The sequence below is a fragment of the Pecten maximus genome, chromosome 9 (assembly GCF_902652985.1).
Source record: "Pecten maximus chromosome 9, xPecMax1.1, whole genome shotgun sequence".
In the NCBI taxonomy this organism is placed as follows: domain Eukaryota; kingdom Metazoa; phylum Mollusca; class Bivalvia; order Pectinida; family Pectinidae; genus Pecten; species Pecten maximus.
Window position 1 is genome coordinate 31,333,229 of NC_047023.1, and position 17,425 is coordinate 31,350,653.

The window sequence follows — 17,425 nt, forward strand, 5'->3', positions numbered from 1 at the left end:
ACAGATGTACAAATGTATGAAATAACGGCCTGTTTTATACAGGCATGATACAAATTACCCCAGTACACACCTATTGGACTGAAACATGTTTACTCACCTACCTATGATGTTAACTGACCTGCCTATGATGTTTATTGACCTGCCTATGATGTTTACTGGATGATTGTCTAGTTTGATAAGACATATCTCATGTGATACAGATCCCCTCGCTATTCAACATTGACCACAAGTATAGTCAGAATTGTCTAATCACAATGACACTTTTAGGACAGTCTGATATGATTAATGAAACTGGTAGAGCAAAGACATTGAATTTCTATTCATAGTAACAGTGGCCTCTTTTTGACCCAGGATCGGGTGAAACTTAAACTTGTTCAAGAGATGATGGTTTTAAATGTATTAAGTTTTTGATCAGGACAATCTGATAAGTAATGAAGTCTGCTCAGCATAGACTTAAAAAATCTATTCATAGTAGCAGTGACCTCAATTTAACCCCAGGTGCAATTTCATACAAGAGATGATAGTTGTAAGTAACAAGAGGCCCAGAGAGCCTGTATCGCCCACCTGGTTGGATTTGACCAAACGTCAAAATATATTCATGTTCAATTTGTTAATAGCTTTATTTGTTGCTAACAATGCTATATACTAGTATGGGTATGGGGAAGGGATCTCAACTGCTTCAAAGATACAACTCAGATACAAAGTCCAGACTCCCTAGGGGTGTGAAAAAAAACCAAGGATTTTATTTACATGATTGTGTTTAAAGAAAGTAAGTCACTTCAGGTGGGGAAAACCCTAGGGCCTATATTTACATCATGATTGTTTTTATTGCTTGATGCCCAACAATGCTATATATGGTTATAGGGTGGGGATCTAAACAGTTTCAAAGATATAACAAAGGAATGAAGTCTCTAGGGTGGGGAAAGAACCTAGGGCCTATTTTAATAACATCTCATGGTGCCCAGCAGTACTATATATGGTTATGGAGTGGGAATCTCAACAGTTTCAAAAATACAAAAAGTTATACATTTTTTTGTATAGCCAAATTGCTCCCTTTTGGTCCCTCTCCTCATGTCAGCCCCTGGGGTCATACACACAATTTATAGCTTTTTAAATCCCCATCACCTAAAGATGCTACCAGTCATATATCAGTGATTCATCACTTAGTTCCAGAGAAGAAGTCATTTATAGCAATATAGCCAAATTGCTCACTTTTGGCCCCACCCCTAAGTCCCCTGGAGGTCAGCCCCACCATTTGTTGAATCCACATCACCAAGGGAAGTTACCAGTCAAATATAAGTGATAACTAACGCTTACTTCCAGAGAATTAGAAGTTTATAGTAATATAGGCAAATTTATTTCTTTTGGCCCGCCCCTCAGGCCCCCAGGAGGTCAGTCCCACCATTTGTACTATTTGAATGCCTAGCCCATAGGGGTGCTACCAGTAAAATATGAGAGATATCCATAGGTTTGTTTCAGAGAAGTTTCAGAGAAGAAGTCATTATATGAATTTAGCCTGCCAAATTGACTCCTTTTGGCCCACCCCTCATCAGGCCTTAGGGGGTCAGCCACACCATTTTTACAATTTTGAATCCCCTCCCCATTATGCTGCCATTCAAATTTTGTTCAATTCTGATCAGCGGCTATGAAGATGTCAATTGCTGACATACGGACAGATGACGGATAACAGACAATGGATAACAGACAACCGATAACAGACCACGGATGACGGTCGACGGACGACGGATGACGGATGCAACAGTATGGCATAAGCTCACCTTGGTTCTTCAGACCATGTGAGCTAATAAATGTATGAAGTTTCATGAAGAGTGAAGATGTCAAAATTCTATTTATAGTAACAGTGACCCCATTTTTGAGCTCAGGTGGTTATAAAGTGAACTCATACAAGAGATAATGGTTTTTCTATAAGTGTATGAAGTTTTATGACAATGGGATTGAATAATTAATCCCCACACCCCAGAGGTTATAAATCTACAATAACCCATCCCAGGGGATATAACTCTACAGTAAAAACATGTGTTAAATGAACCCAACCCAGGGGGCGTAACTCTACAACACACCATATATTAAGTTTACTTACTTCAATGGGATATAACTCTACAGTATAACATGTCTAAAGTTTATCTGACACAGGGGGACATAACTCTACAATACACCATATATTAAGTTTACTTACTCCATGGGACATAACTCTACAATATATGTCTGCCCAACATTTACCTGACCAAGGGACATAACTCTACAGTGTAACATGTCTAAAGTTTACCTGACCAAAGGACACAACTCTACAGTGTACATATCTCAAATTAACCCATCCTAGGTGACAAAGACAAACAGTCATAAATTCAATATACACAACTACAGAATCTTTTTGTTATATGAGAAAAAATAACAATTTTCAACCTTCAAAACCGCCTCCTTTCAGCCATTTTGTTTTCCAATCAATACACAAAACTATATAGTGACCAAGGAGAACCTACATATTTTTTTATATATGTAATCTGAAAATTCTTTGTGAAGAACTTCTTGAGAAATAAAATTAACCAACTTCAACTTTGGAAATTTATTTAGTTTTTCAGATCAGCCTGAAGGGAAACAGAACAAGAGGCCCAGTGGCCTTAACGGTCATCTGACTCTAAATTAAAACCCTTATATTATTGTAGTATGTATTCTCTGTAGCAAGTATATAGTGGCACTGTTGGCCATGGTGGCCATCTTGGATTTCTGACCGACCCAATAAATAACAACACTTGGTCTGGACCATCTAAGGATAATTTCTGGCAAGTTAGAGCTGAATCCCACTCGTGGAATTTGAAAAGAAGTTTGAACTAGGCATTGTTCAGGAAAACCATGATTGCACAATCATGTTACAAATTGGACGCCATGTCTACCAAGTCAATGATTTTATGAGGCCGAAATATAACAACACTTTGTTGGCCCTCCTTCCTTAACATCCTCAACAATTTCCAGCTCAATGGCACCAGTCAAACTGGAGAAGAAGTTTAAAATGTGTTTTTCAAGATGGGTGCCATGGCGGCCGTCTTGGATTTCTGGTTAACCCTATAAATAACAACGCTTGGTAAGGACCATCTCAGGATCATTTCTGGTAAGTTAGAGCTAAATCCCACCGGTGGAATTTGAGAAGAAGTTTGAAATAGGTGTTGTTCAGGAAAACCATGATTGCGCAATCATGTTACAAAATGGCCGCCATTGCTGCCATGTCAAAGTTTTTACGAGGCCGAAAAAATAACAACACTATGTTGGCTCGCCTTCCTTGACATCCTCACCCATTTCCAGCTCAATGGCACCAATGGAACTGGAGAAAAAGTTTAAAATGTGTTTTTCAAGATGGCGGCCATGGTGGCCGTCTTGGATTTCAGACCAATCCAAACACTTGGTCAGGATCCTCTTAGGAACATTTCAGGCAAATTTCAGTTCAATAGCACTGATGGAAATCGAGAAGACATTTAAAATGTGTTTTTCAAGATGGCAGCTATGACGGCCATCTTGGATTTTGGACCAATCCAAAAAATAACAACACTTGGTCGGGATCATCTCAGGAACATTTCAGGCAAGTTTCAGCCCAACAGCACTGGTGGAACTTGAGAAGAAGTTTAAATGTGTTTCTCAAGATGGTGGCTATGTCGGCCATCTTGGATTTCGGATCGACCCGAAAAATAACAACACTTGGTCAGGACCATCTCAGGATCATTTCTGGCAAGTTTCATTCCAACAGCACTGGTGGAACTGGAGAAGAAGTTTAAAATTTGTTTTTCAAGATGGCGGCTATGGCGGCCATCTTGGATTTTGGACCGACCAGAAAAATAACAACACTTGGTCGGGATCATATCAGGATCATTTCAGGCAAGTTTCAGCTCAATAGCACTGGTTGAACTGGAGAAGAAGTTTAAACTGTGTTTTTGAAGATGGCGGCCACGGCGGCCATCTTGGATTTTGAACTGACCCGAAAAATAACAACCCTTGGTCGGGATCATATCACGATCATTTCAGGCACGTTTCAGCTCAATAGCACTGGTGGAACTTGAGAAGAAGTTTAAAATGTGTTTTCAAAATGGCGGCCATCTTGGATTTTGGACCGACCCGAAAAATAACAACACTTGGTCGGGATCATATCAGGACCATTTCAAGCAAGTTTCAGCTCAATAGCACTGGTGGAACTGGAGAAGAAGTTTCAAATTTGTTTTTCAAGATGGCAGCCACGGCCGCCATCTTGGAATTCGGACCTACCCGAAAAATAACAACACTTGGTCGGGATCATCTCAGGAACATTTCAGGCAAGTTTCAGCCCAACAGCACTGGTGGAACTTGAGAACAAGTTTAAATGTGTTTCTCAAGATGGTGGCTATGTCGGCCATCTTGGATTTCGGATCGACCCGAAAAATAACAACACTTGGTCAGGACCATCTCAGGATCATTTCTGGCAAGTTTCATTCCAACAGCACTGGTGGAACTGGAGAAGAAGTATAAAATTTGTTTTTCAAGATGGCGGCTATGGCGGCCATCTTGGATTTTGGACCGACCAGAAAAATAACAACACTTGGTCGGGATCATATCACGATCATTTCAGGCAAGTTTCAGCTCAATAGCACAGGTGGAACTTGAGAAGAAGTTTAAAATGTGTTTTTGAAGATGGCGGCCACGGCGGCCATCTTGGATTTCGAACCGACCCGAAAAATAACAACCCTTGGTCGGGATCATATCACGATCATTTCAGGCAAGTTTCAGCTCAATAGCACTGGTGGAACTTGAGAAGAAGTTTAAAATTTGTTTTCAAAATGGCGGCCATCTTGGATTTTGGACCGACCCGAAAAATAACAACACATGGTCGGGATCATATCAGGATCATTTCAAGCAAGTTTCAGCTCAATAGCACTGGTGGAACTGGAGAAGAAGTTTCAAATTTGTTTTTCAAGATGGCAGCCACGGCCGCCTTCTTGGAATTCGGACCTACCCGAAAAATAACAACACTTGGTCGAAATTATATCAGGATCATTTCAGGCAAGTTTCAGCTGAATCCCACTGGTGGAACTTGAGAAGAAGATTGAAATGTGAAAAGTTTATGGACGACGCACGGCGCACGACGACGGACGAAGCACGATGGCTATAGGTCATCCTGACCCTTTGGGTCAGATGACCTAATAAAAGGAAAACAACCCTTTAGGAGAGAGACAGAGGATCTCCACCCTGAGGGTAAGATAGCCATGTTCCACCCTAAAGGAGAATTATCTGAATGGGGGCCAGGACGTGATTAAATCTCTGTCTGACCTTTAAGTCTTCCCAGGAAGCGGAGAGCAGTGATCTCGGAGTAGGTACATCCTCCAAGGAAATAGACAAGGACAACACGTTGTGATGGAGATGAAGAACTAGTGGAGCCACCTTTACCTACAAATACAAACCATACTCTATATAACACGAGCCACATTGTTTATTGTCCCATAGTGATATTGTGTAACTGCAGAGCATCACCATATAATTGTACAATCTGTCACATTGCAGTCAGTCACAAGTTTTATCAAATATTCACAATTTGTTATCCATGATCTACAGAATCATTCTAGAATGAAGTTGTGGAAAAGATTACAAAACTGTTCTGAAAGAAGCTTTGTTAATCCTTGTACTGTTATAAATACTGGATGTTTTTTTCTGGAAGTTGTGTCTCATCTACAAATGTGTTATTAACACAAAAGTTGTTTATTTCTGATTTTTATATTTATTCCAAATAGATAGCGACACTTCAAGTATTTGGCAAAGCTTTTTACTTCATGACTCTGTCAAAGCTTTTCACTACAAGTATCTGTCAAAGCTTTTCATTACAAGTATCCATCAAAACTATTCACTACATGTACCCATCAAAACTATTCACTACATGTACCCATCAAAACTATTCACTACATGTATCCATCAAAACTATTCACTACATGTACCCATCAAAACTATTCACTACATGTACCCATCAAAACTATTCACTACATGTATCCATCAAAACTATTCACTACATGTACCCATCAAAACTATTCACTACATGTACCCATCAAAACTATTCACTACATGTATCCATCAAAACTGTTCACTACATGTACCCATCAAAACTATTCACTACATGTATCCATCAAAACTGTTCACTACATGTATCCATCAAAACTATTCACTACATGTACTTATCAAAGCTGTTCACTACATGTACTTACCAAAGCTGTTCACTACATGTACTTACCAAAGCTGTTCACTACATGTACTAATCAAAGCTGTTCATTACATGTACTTATCAATGCTGTTCACTGCATGTACTAATCAAAGCTGTTCATTACATGTACTTATCAATGCTGTTCACTACAAGTACCCATCAAAACTTTTCTCTACATGTACCCATCAAAGCTTCCCATCAAACCTTTTCACTACTGTAACATACTTCCCATCAAACCTTTTCACTACTGTAACATATACCCATCAAAGCTTTTTACTTCATGTACCCATCAATGCTTTTTACTTCATGACTCTGTCAAAGCTTTTCACTACATGTACCCATCAATGCTTTTTACTTCATGACTCTGTCAAAGTTTTTCATTACATGTACCCATCAAAACTTTTCACTAAATGTATCCATCAAAACTATTCACTACATGTACCCATCAAAACTTTTCACTACATGTACCCATTAAAACTTTTCACTAAATGTACCCATCGAAACTTTCCACAACAAGTATCCGTCAAAGATTTTCATTACATGCATACATATGTATGTCAAAGCTTTTCACTACAAGTCTTTGACAAAGCTTTGTCATGTCTCTGTCAAAGTTTCTTCACTAAAATAATCTTTTTCCAAATATAAGTATCTTTTTTTAATCTGTTTATTTGTTTACTTTTAAATTGTATTGATTGAAACTTAAATTTCCATGGATTTGCCGTACCTTTTGTTTGTTTAACTCTGACATCAGAATATGTGCCTCCTGGTAGATGTTTGATGATCTCCTCCATACCTGTAAAACCCTCCTTAGATAAAACCTGTAATTACAAGGTGGTCTAATTAACAAACCATCCTCTAATTTGAATGATATAAAACAACCAAACAGGAGTTCTTATCTGAAACATTATCATTTATGCTTATATACCAGGTAATCAAAATGTTTTAAAATCAACATAAAAAATATTAAAAGAGTTCTAAAGGGTTCAGTGATTAACTTCATGCTTTACACTCATTTGTTGAATTTGATACTCCTTATGTGTCAAAGTCTCAAACTAAACTGCTCTGTTGCACTAGCTACATGATAGCATGTAGGCCCTAAATATGTATCTCAAATTATAGTCATGATATACATAATAGCATGTAGGCCCTAAATGTGTATCTCAAATTATATTCATGATATACATGATAGGCATGTATTTCATTCTGATGCTTACAATCATCTAAAGGAACTATTGAGTCAAGTTTTATTATTTTATTATGTCGCAAAATCTTACATAACATTATATTTCCTTACTCCTTATGAATTGTCAATGTCCATCATGTAAGCCCTAAATATGTATCTCAAGTTAAATTCATGATATACACGATAGGCAAGTAGGCCATTAATATGGTTATGGTACAGTAAACAGAGACACTACAGATTATTTGTTTGGATACAGAATTTTTTCCATTCTAAAATATTTTTAATTGTTCACTAAATTGTCCCTTAAAAATGAAATGATAAAAAGATTTATAACAGGAATAAAATGACTTACCTGCTTACCTGTTTACATGAGATAGTTAGACATGTAGGCCCTACAGATGTATAACTGTTATGACTTACCTGTTCTACCAGTTTACATGAGATAGTTAGACATGTAGGCCCTACAGATGTATAACTGTTATGACTTACCTGTTCTACCAGTTTACATGAGACAGTTAGACATGTAGGCCCTACAGATGTATAACTGCTATGACTTATCTGTTCTACCAGTTTACACAAGATAGTCAGACATGTAGGCCCTACAGATGTATAACTGTTATTACTTACCTGTTCTACCAGTTTACATGAGATAGTTAGACATGTAGGCCCTACAGATGTATAACAGTTATGACTTACCTGTTCTACCAGTTTACATGAGATAGTTAGACATGTAGGCCCTACAGATGTATAACTGTTATGACTTACCTGTTCTACCAGTTTACACGAGATAGGGGTGTATGCTCCACTGAAAACATAAGACATATCTGTTGGACTGCGCAAGTTGATTTCCTCAGATTTTGGTATCTGCAAAAGAAATAAGATACTTAGTTACTTACCATACCCACAGGGACCTGGCACAAACTCCAAACTTAAAATCCATAATTACATCAAAGGTAGCGAATCCTGAGAAAAGGAAACTGGGCAAGTTATTTTTAAAGTCATATCTTTTATATCCTGTGGGTTATAGGCTGCACATTTTTACATCTCTGTAAAGAGAACTGTTTAATTTTCCAAATGAATCGTCACACAAAATAACTGTAACTAAATATTGAGCAAGAGTTTCTTTCTAGACTGTTACTACCCTTAAATATAATAAATATGGACTGTGGGTTTGTAACAAGTCCCTGTGACCATCAACGAAGAAACTATGGCACATGGAGTACATAGTTGAATAGTTTAGTAAACAAATCTCTTGTAGAGCTTCAGATTTGAAACACACAAGAAAAACTGTGTCTCATTCAGAAATGTGTCTAATGTGAACTTTGCCCCTTTAACCTGGACTTTTAATCAACTTTATGTCATGATACTTAGGTATGAAAATGAATACTAATTCATTCACAAGGGGACAGTGTGAAGGAACATCATGGTACATGATGGGACATGATGGGACATAATGGGATGTGATGGGACATGAGACGGCGTGATGGAACATGATGGGACATAATGGGATGTGATATGGGACATGAGAGGGCATGATGGGACATAATGGGATGTGATGGGACATGAGACGGCATGATGGAACATGATGGGACATGAGACGGCGTGATGGAACATGATGGGACATGATGGGATAGGATTGGACATGAGAGGGCATAATGGAAATGCATGGGACAATATATAACTTGAGGGGACAGGATTTGACATGATGGGACAATTGGGCATGATGGGAATGGACAGGACAATAAAATATACATGTGATTTTACCTGTGTATGTTTATACATCTAAATACAACTTTGTTTTTTTATTCAATGTGAACACAGACAGATCTATATAACATTGTGATTCTAAACTTTTAGTCCTTTATACAACACATTATGTATTTTTGTCATTATGTAATATTGATCACCTTAACAAACTAAACCTCATAGTTGTGCACATAAACATAATGCAGATGTTTTTGGTTATAACACCTCCTCAAGATGACATTTTTGTAGCTTAAATATTTGTCACTTGGAGTACTTACCAGTGTGAGACGTTTACAGATACTTCGGTATGCCCCCCTCTTCCCAATGGCTGCCTGTACTCCCGCTGTAATCGGCACTGAGGGACCTTCTTGGTCAGTAAGTAAACCCAGACGCTTCAGGTTATAGAATGTCAGCATGTGTTCATATCCATAACTCTGTGATAACAGATAACTGTATAGTCATAACAGGGAAAAGTGTTACTGATAACCTGGAATAGTCATACACATAACAGGGAATAGTCATACTGATAACAGGGAATAGTCATACGTATAACAGGGAATAGTCATACTGATAACAGGGAATAGTCTTACTGATAACAGGGAATAGTCATACTGATAACAGGGAATAGTTATACTGATAACAGGGAATAGTCATACCCATAACAGGGAATAGTTATACCCATAACAGTGAATAGTCATACCCATAACAGGGAATAGTCATACCCATAACAGGGAATAGTTATACTAGGGGAATAGTCATACTGATAACAGGGAATAGTCATACCTATAACAGGGAATAGTCATACCCATAACATGGAATAGTCATACTGATAACAGTGAATAGCCATACCCATAACAGGGAATAGTCATACCCATAACAGTGAATAGTCATACCCATAACAGGGAATAGTCATACCCATAACAGGGAATAGTTATACTAGGGGAATAGTCATACTGATAACAGGGAATAGTCATACCTATAACAGGGAATAGTCATATCCATAACATGGAATAGTCATACCTATAACAGGGAATAGTAATACTGATAACAGGGAATAGCCATACCCATAACAGGGAATAGTCATACTGATAACAGGGAATAGTCATACTGATAACAAGGAATAGTCATACTCATAACAGGGAATAGTCATACCCATAACATGGAATAGTCATACCCATAACATGGAATAGTCATACCCATAACATGGAATAGTCATACTCATAACAGGGAATAGTCATACCCATAACAGTGAATAGCCATACCCATAACAGGGAATAGTCATACCTATAACAGGGAATAGTCATACTGATAACAGGGAATAGTTATACTGATAACAGGGAATAGTCATACCCATAACATGGAATAGTCATACCCATAACATGGAATAGTCATACCTATAACAGGGAATAGTTATACTGATAACAGGGAATAGTTATACTGATAACAGGGAATAGTCATACCCATAACAGGGAATAGTCATACCCATAACATGGAATAGTCATACCTATAACAGGGAATAGTCATACTGATAACAGGGAATAGTTATACTGATAACAGGGAATAGTCATACCCATAACATGGAATAGTCATACCCATAACATGGAATAGTCATACCTATAACAGGGAATAGTTATACTGATAACAGGGAATAGTTATACTGATAACAGGGAATAGTCATACCCATAACAGGGAATAGTCATACCCATAACATGGAATAGTCATACCTATAACAGGGAATAGTCATACCTATAACAGGGAATAGTCATACTGATAACAGGGAATAGTCATACTGATAACAGGGAATAGTTATACTGATAACAAGGAATAGTCATACCCATAACATGGAATAGTCATACACATTACAGGGAATAGTCATACTGATAACAGGGAATAGTCATACTGATAACAGGGAATAGTTATACTGATAACAGGGAATAGTCATACCTATAACAGGGAATAGTCATACACATAACAGGGAATAGTCATACTGATAACAGGGAATAGTCATACTCATAACAGGGAATAGTCATACTGATAACAGGGAATAGTGATACCTATAACAGGGAATAGTCATACTGATAACAGGGAATAGTCATACACATAACAGGGAATAGTCATACTGATAACAAGGAATAGTCATACACATAACAGGGAATAGTCATACTGATAACAGGGAATAGTGATACCTATAACAGGGAATAGTCATACTGATAACAAGGAATAGTCATACACATAACAGGGAATAGTCATACACATAACAGGGAATAGCCATACTGATAACAGGGAATAGTCATACTGATAACAAGGAATAGTCATACTCATAACAGGGAATAGTCATACCCATAACAGGGAATAGTCATACTGATAACAGGGAATAGTCATACCCATAACAGTGAATAGCCATACCCATAACAGGGAATAGTCATACCCATAACATGGAATAGTTATACCGATAACAGGGAATAGTCATACTGATAACAGGGAATAGTCATACTGATAACAGGGAATAGTCATACTGATAACAGGGAATAGTCATACTGATAACAGGGAATAGTCATACTGATAACAGGGAATAGTCATACTGATAACAGGGAATAGTCATACTGATAACAGGGAATAGTCATACCCATAACAGGGAATAGTCATACCCATAACAGGGAATAGTCATACTGATAACAGGGAATAGTCATACCTATAACAGGGAATAGTCATACTGATAACAGGGAATAGTCATACTGATAACAGGGAATAGTCATACTGATAACAGGGAATAGCCATACCCATAACAGGGAATAGTCATACCCATAACATGGAATAGTTATACCTATAACAGGGAATAGTCATACTGATAACAGGGAATAGTCATACCTATAACAGTGAATAGCCATACCCATAACAGGGAATAGTCATACCCATAACATGGAATAGTTATACCTATAACAGGGAATAGTCATACTGATAACAGGGAATAGTCATACTGATAACAGGGAATAGTCATACGTATAACATGGAATAGTTATACCTATAACAGGGAATAGTCATACTGATAACAGGGAATAGTCATACGTATAACAGGGAATAGTCATACGTATAACAGGGAATAGTCATACTGATAACAGGGAATAGTCATACGTATAACAGGGAATAGTCATACTCATAACAGGGAATACATTTTTTTTTTAGTCATACTGATAACAGGGAATAGTCATACCAGGGTTCATACGGATTTTGTCAAACCAAATTCAAGGCCTTTTCAAGGCTTTTTCAATGTCTTAATTAAATATTCAAGGCCCATTTTACCCGTCATCTTAGTCATCTTGAAAGGGAACAAGAGAACAAAAAGGCAACTTATAACTAACCACTTGATAAAAATACAACTTGACATGGTAATTATTAATGTCTGTAGGGGAGGCGACATGGACAAAGTTGAATCCTAATAATCAGTGGCCACCAGGGTTTCACTTATCCTATTGAAACCTTAATATTCAAGGCTTTTTCAAGGCTGTAAACCAATTTTCAAGGCTTTTCAAGGCCCAAGGTGAAATTCAAGGCTTTTCAAGGCCCAAAGTGAAATTCAAGACTTTCTCAAGGCCCGTGCTAACCCTGCATACTGATAACAGGGAATAGTCATACTGATAATAGGGAATAGTTATACTGATAACAAGGAATAGTCATACTGATAACAGGGAATAGTCATACACATAACAGGGAATAGTCATACACATAACAGGGAATAGTTATACTGATAACAAGGAATAGTCATACTGATAACAGGGAATAGTCATACACATAACAGGGAATAGTTATACTCATAACAGGGAATAGTTATACTGATAACAAGGAATAGTCATACCCATAACAGGGAATAGTCAAACTTATAACAGGGAATAGTCATACTTATAACAGGGAATAGTCAAACTTATAACAGGGAATAGTCATACTGATAACAGGGAATAGTCATACTGATAACAGGGAATAGTCATACTGATAACAGGGAATAGTCATACTGATAACAGGGAATAGTTATACTGATAACAAGGAATAGTCATACTGATAACAGGGAATAGTCATACACATAACAGGGAATAGTCATACACATAATAGGGAATAGTTATACTGATAACAAGGAATAGTCATACTGATAACAGGGAATAGTCATACACATAACAGGGAATAGTCATACACATAACAGGGAATAGTCATACTGATAACAGGGAATAGTCATACACATAACAGGGAATAGTCATAATGATAACAGGGAATAGTTATACTGATAACAAGGAATAGTCATACTGATAACAGGGAATAGTCATACACATTACAGGGAATAGTCATACTGATAACAGGGAATAGTCATACTGATAACAGGGAATAGTTATACACATAACAGGGAATAGTCATACACATAACAGGGAATAGTCATACTGATAACAGGGAATAGTCATACTGATAACAGGGAATAGTTATATACATAACAGGGAATAGTCATACCCATCACAGGGAATAGTCATACTGATAACAGGGAATAGTCATACTGATAACAGGGAATAGTCATACTGATAACAGGGAATAGTTATATACATAACAGGGAATAGTCATACACATAACAGGGAATAGTCATACTGATAACAGGGAATAGTCATACTGATAACAAGGAATAGTCATACTGATAACAGGGAATAGTCATACACATTACAGGGAATAGTCATACTGATAACAGGGAATAGTCATACTGATAACAGGGAATAGTCATACTGATAACAGGGAATAGTTATACACATAACAGGGAATAGTCAAACTTATAACAGGGAATAGTCATACACATTACAGGGAATTTTTATACCCATAACATACAAAAGATATGGAAACAGGTAGCAAAAAAAAGTAAATAAAAAAGTGCGACTGACGATGACACTGAGAATGACACATAAGTAAAATCATAGGTAGGTGTCAGCCACACTTCACAGGCAACATAAAAAACGAGTTGTATATCTTTATTTTGATTTTCTTAACTGAATACTTACATGTAAAAACTGAGTCTTGAGTGACTTAAACTCCTTGCTGGGGATTCCATCTTGTGTCATCGACAACAAACACAGTAGCCTCAGAGTCAGAGTAATATTATGCTGTAAAAGAAAAAAGAGGCCACAATGGGCCTGTATTGCTTACCTTCTACTAAAGATAAGAAATGTCATTCATACGACTGCTGAGCTGAATACCCCTTAGGTCAATATGAAAGTCTATTTCTATTCATTTCAACAAAGTTTGTAGCCCTTCAACTCAGCATATTCCTTGCCTATATCATGAATACAGCTTTCTTGCTTCATTTGACACATGTGACTTTGGAAGTAGGTCAAGGTCATTCATTTGAACAACTCGATACCTCCATGACCATCTACAACTGTACATGTATATACATGTACCTCCCTGGTCACCTACAACTGTATACCTCCCTGACCACATATAACTGTATACCTCCCTGACCACCTACAATTGTATACCTCCCTGACCACCTACAACTGTATACCTCCCTGACCACCTACAATTGTATACCTCCCTGACCACCTACAACTGTATAACTCCCTGACCACCTACAATTGTATACCTCCCTGACCACCTACAACTGTATAACTCCCTGACCACCTACAACTGTATAACTCCCTGACCTCCTACAACTGTATAACTCCCTGACTACCTACAATTGTATACCTCGCTGACCACCTACAATTGTATACCTCCCTGACCACCTACAACTGTATAACTCCCTGACCACCTACAACTGTATAACTCCCTGACCACCTACAACTGTATAACTCCCTGACCACCTACAACTGTATAACTCCCTGACCACCTACAACTGTATACCTCCCTGACCACCTTCAACTGTATACCTTCCTCACCACCTACAACTGTATAACTTCTTGACCACCTACAACTGTATAACTCCCTGACCACCTACAACTGTATAACTCCCTGACCACCTACAACTGTATAACTCCTTGACCACCTACAACTGTATAACTCCTTGACCACCTACAACTGTATAACTCCTTGACCACCTACAACTGTATAACTCCCTGACCACCTACAACTGTATAACTCCCTGACCACCTACAACTGTATACCTTCCTGACCACCTACAACTGTATAACTCCCTGACCACCTACAACTGTATAACTCCTTGACCACCTACAACTGTATAACTCCCTGACCACCTACAACTGTATAACTCCCTGACCACCTACAACTGTATAACTCCCTGACCACCTACAACTGTATAACTCCTTGACCACCTACAACTGTATAACTCCTTGACCACCTACAACTGTATAACTCCCTGACCACCTACAACTGTATAACTCCCTGACCACCTACAACTGTATACCTTCCTGACCACCTACAACTGTATAACTTCTTGACCACCTATAACTGTATAACTCCCTGACCACCTACAACTGTATAACTCCCTGACCACCTACAACTGTATAACTCCTTGACCACCTACAACTGTATAACTACTTGACCACCTACAACTGTATAACTCCTTGACCACCTACAACTGTATAACTCCCTGACCACCTACAACTGTATAACTCCCTGACCACCTACAACTGTATAACTCCTTGACCACCTACAACTGTATAACTCCTTGACCACCTACAACTGTATAACTACTTGACCACCTACAACTGTATAACTCCTTGACCACCTACAACTGTATAACTCCCTGACCACCTACAACTGTATACCTCCCTGACCACCTACAACTGTATAACTCCCTCACCACCTACAACTGTATAACTCCCTCACCACCTACAACTGTATACCTCCCTGACCACCTACAACTGTATAACTCCCTCACCACCTACAACTGTATAACTCCCTCACCACCTACAACTGTATACCGCCCTGACCACCTACAACTGTATACCTCCCTGACCACCTACAACTGTATACCTCCCTGACCACCTACAACTGTATAACTCCCTCACCACCTACAACTGTATACCTCCCTGACCACCTACAACTGTATAACTCCCTGACCACCTACAACTGTATAACTCCCTGACCACATATAACTGTATACCTCCCTGACCACCTACAAATGTATAACTCCCTGACCACCTACAACTGTATATACATGTACCTCCCTGACCACCTACAACTGTATAACTCCCTGACCACCTACAACTGTATAACTCCCTGACTACCTACAATTGTATACCTCCCTGACCACCTACAACTGTATAACTCTCTCACCACCTACAACTGTATACCTCCCTGACCACCTACAACTGTATAACTCCCTCACCACCTACAACTGTATACCTCCCTCACCACCTACAACTGTATAACTCCCTGACCACCTACAATTGTATACCTCCCTGACCACCTACAACTGTATAACTCCCTGACCACCTACAACTGTATAACTCCCTGACCACCTACAACTGTATAACTCCCTGACCACCTACAACTGTATACCTCCCTGACCACCTTCAACTGTATACCTCCCTGACCACCTACAACTGTATAACTCCCTGACCACCTACAACTGTATATACATGTACCTCCCTGACCACCTACAACTGTATACCTCCCATCATGAGGTTGCGTTGCTTGTTAATTACTACATCATGAGTTACCTACCTGTTTATTAATTACTACATCATGAGCTACCTACCTGTTTATTAATTACTACATCATGAGTTACCTACCTGTTTATTAATTACTACATCATGAGTTACCTACCTGTTTATTAATTACTACATCATGAGTTACATGTACCTACCTGTTTATTAATTACTACATCATGAGTTACCTACCTGTTTATTAATTACTACATCATGAGTTACATGTACCTACCTGTTTATTAATTACTACATCATGAGTTACCTACCTGTTTATTAATTACTACATCATGAGTTACTTACCTGTTTGTTAATTAGTTCCTCTATGTAGCTGATGTTCTCTTTTAATCCAGAACCCTCCAACATGGCTGTAACGAGAAATATATCTACAGAAGGGAGATAACTCTGTTTCACAGGATTAAGGTTACTTTGAGGTAATGTTAAAATAAACCCTTTTCTTCCACTTTTAATGAAAATAATCAATTTAATGTCACCTTAAAGAGCCAGATATAATTTTCTGACAGTTATAAGTTGTCAGGATAAAAAAGGGCATTTATGAAAAATAGATGTTTCATATGTTTATATAATGGAGGAAAAGAGATACTGATGTCAGTCATATCTCAGGTCCAAAGACAATAC

The 17,425-nt window shown here is 38.1% G+C and overlaps 1 protein-coding gene across 1 annotated transcript in view; it reads right to left on the minus strand.

The window, feature by feature from the left end:
- The window catches only part of LOC117334834 (vacuolar protein sorting-associated protein 33B-like), a 32,297-nt gene that overhangs the window by 3,078 nt on the left and 11,794 nt on the right, over positions 1–17,425 (minus strand). Inside the window, exons 13-18 of the mRNA XM_033894652.1 lie at positions 17,090–17,154; positions 14,180–14,281; positions 9,434–9,589; positions 8,175–8,273; positions 6,951–7,044; positions 5,308–5,424 (exon numbers count right to left, since the gene is read on the minus strand). Of these exons, the coding sequence (XP_033750543.1) occupies positions 5,308–5,424; positions 6,951–7,044; positions 8,175–8,273; positions 9,434–9,589; positions 14,180–14,281; positions 17,090–17,154 (633 nt within the window). The remainder of the gene's footprint in view (positions 1–5,307; positions 5,425–6,950; positions 7,045–8,174; positions 8,274–9,433; positions 9,590–14,179; positions 14,282–17,089; positions 17,155–17,425) is intronic.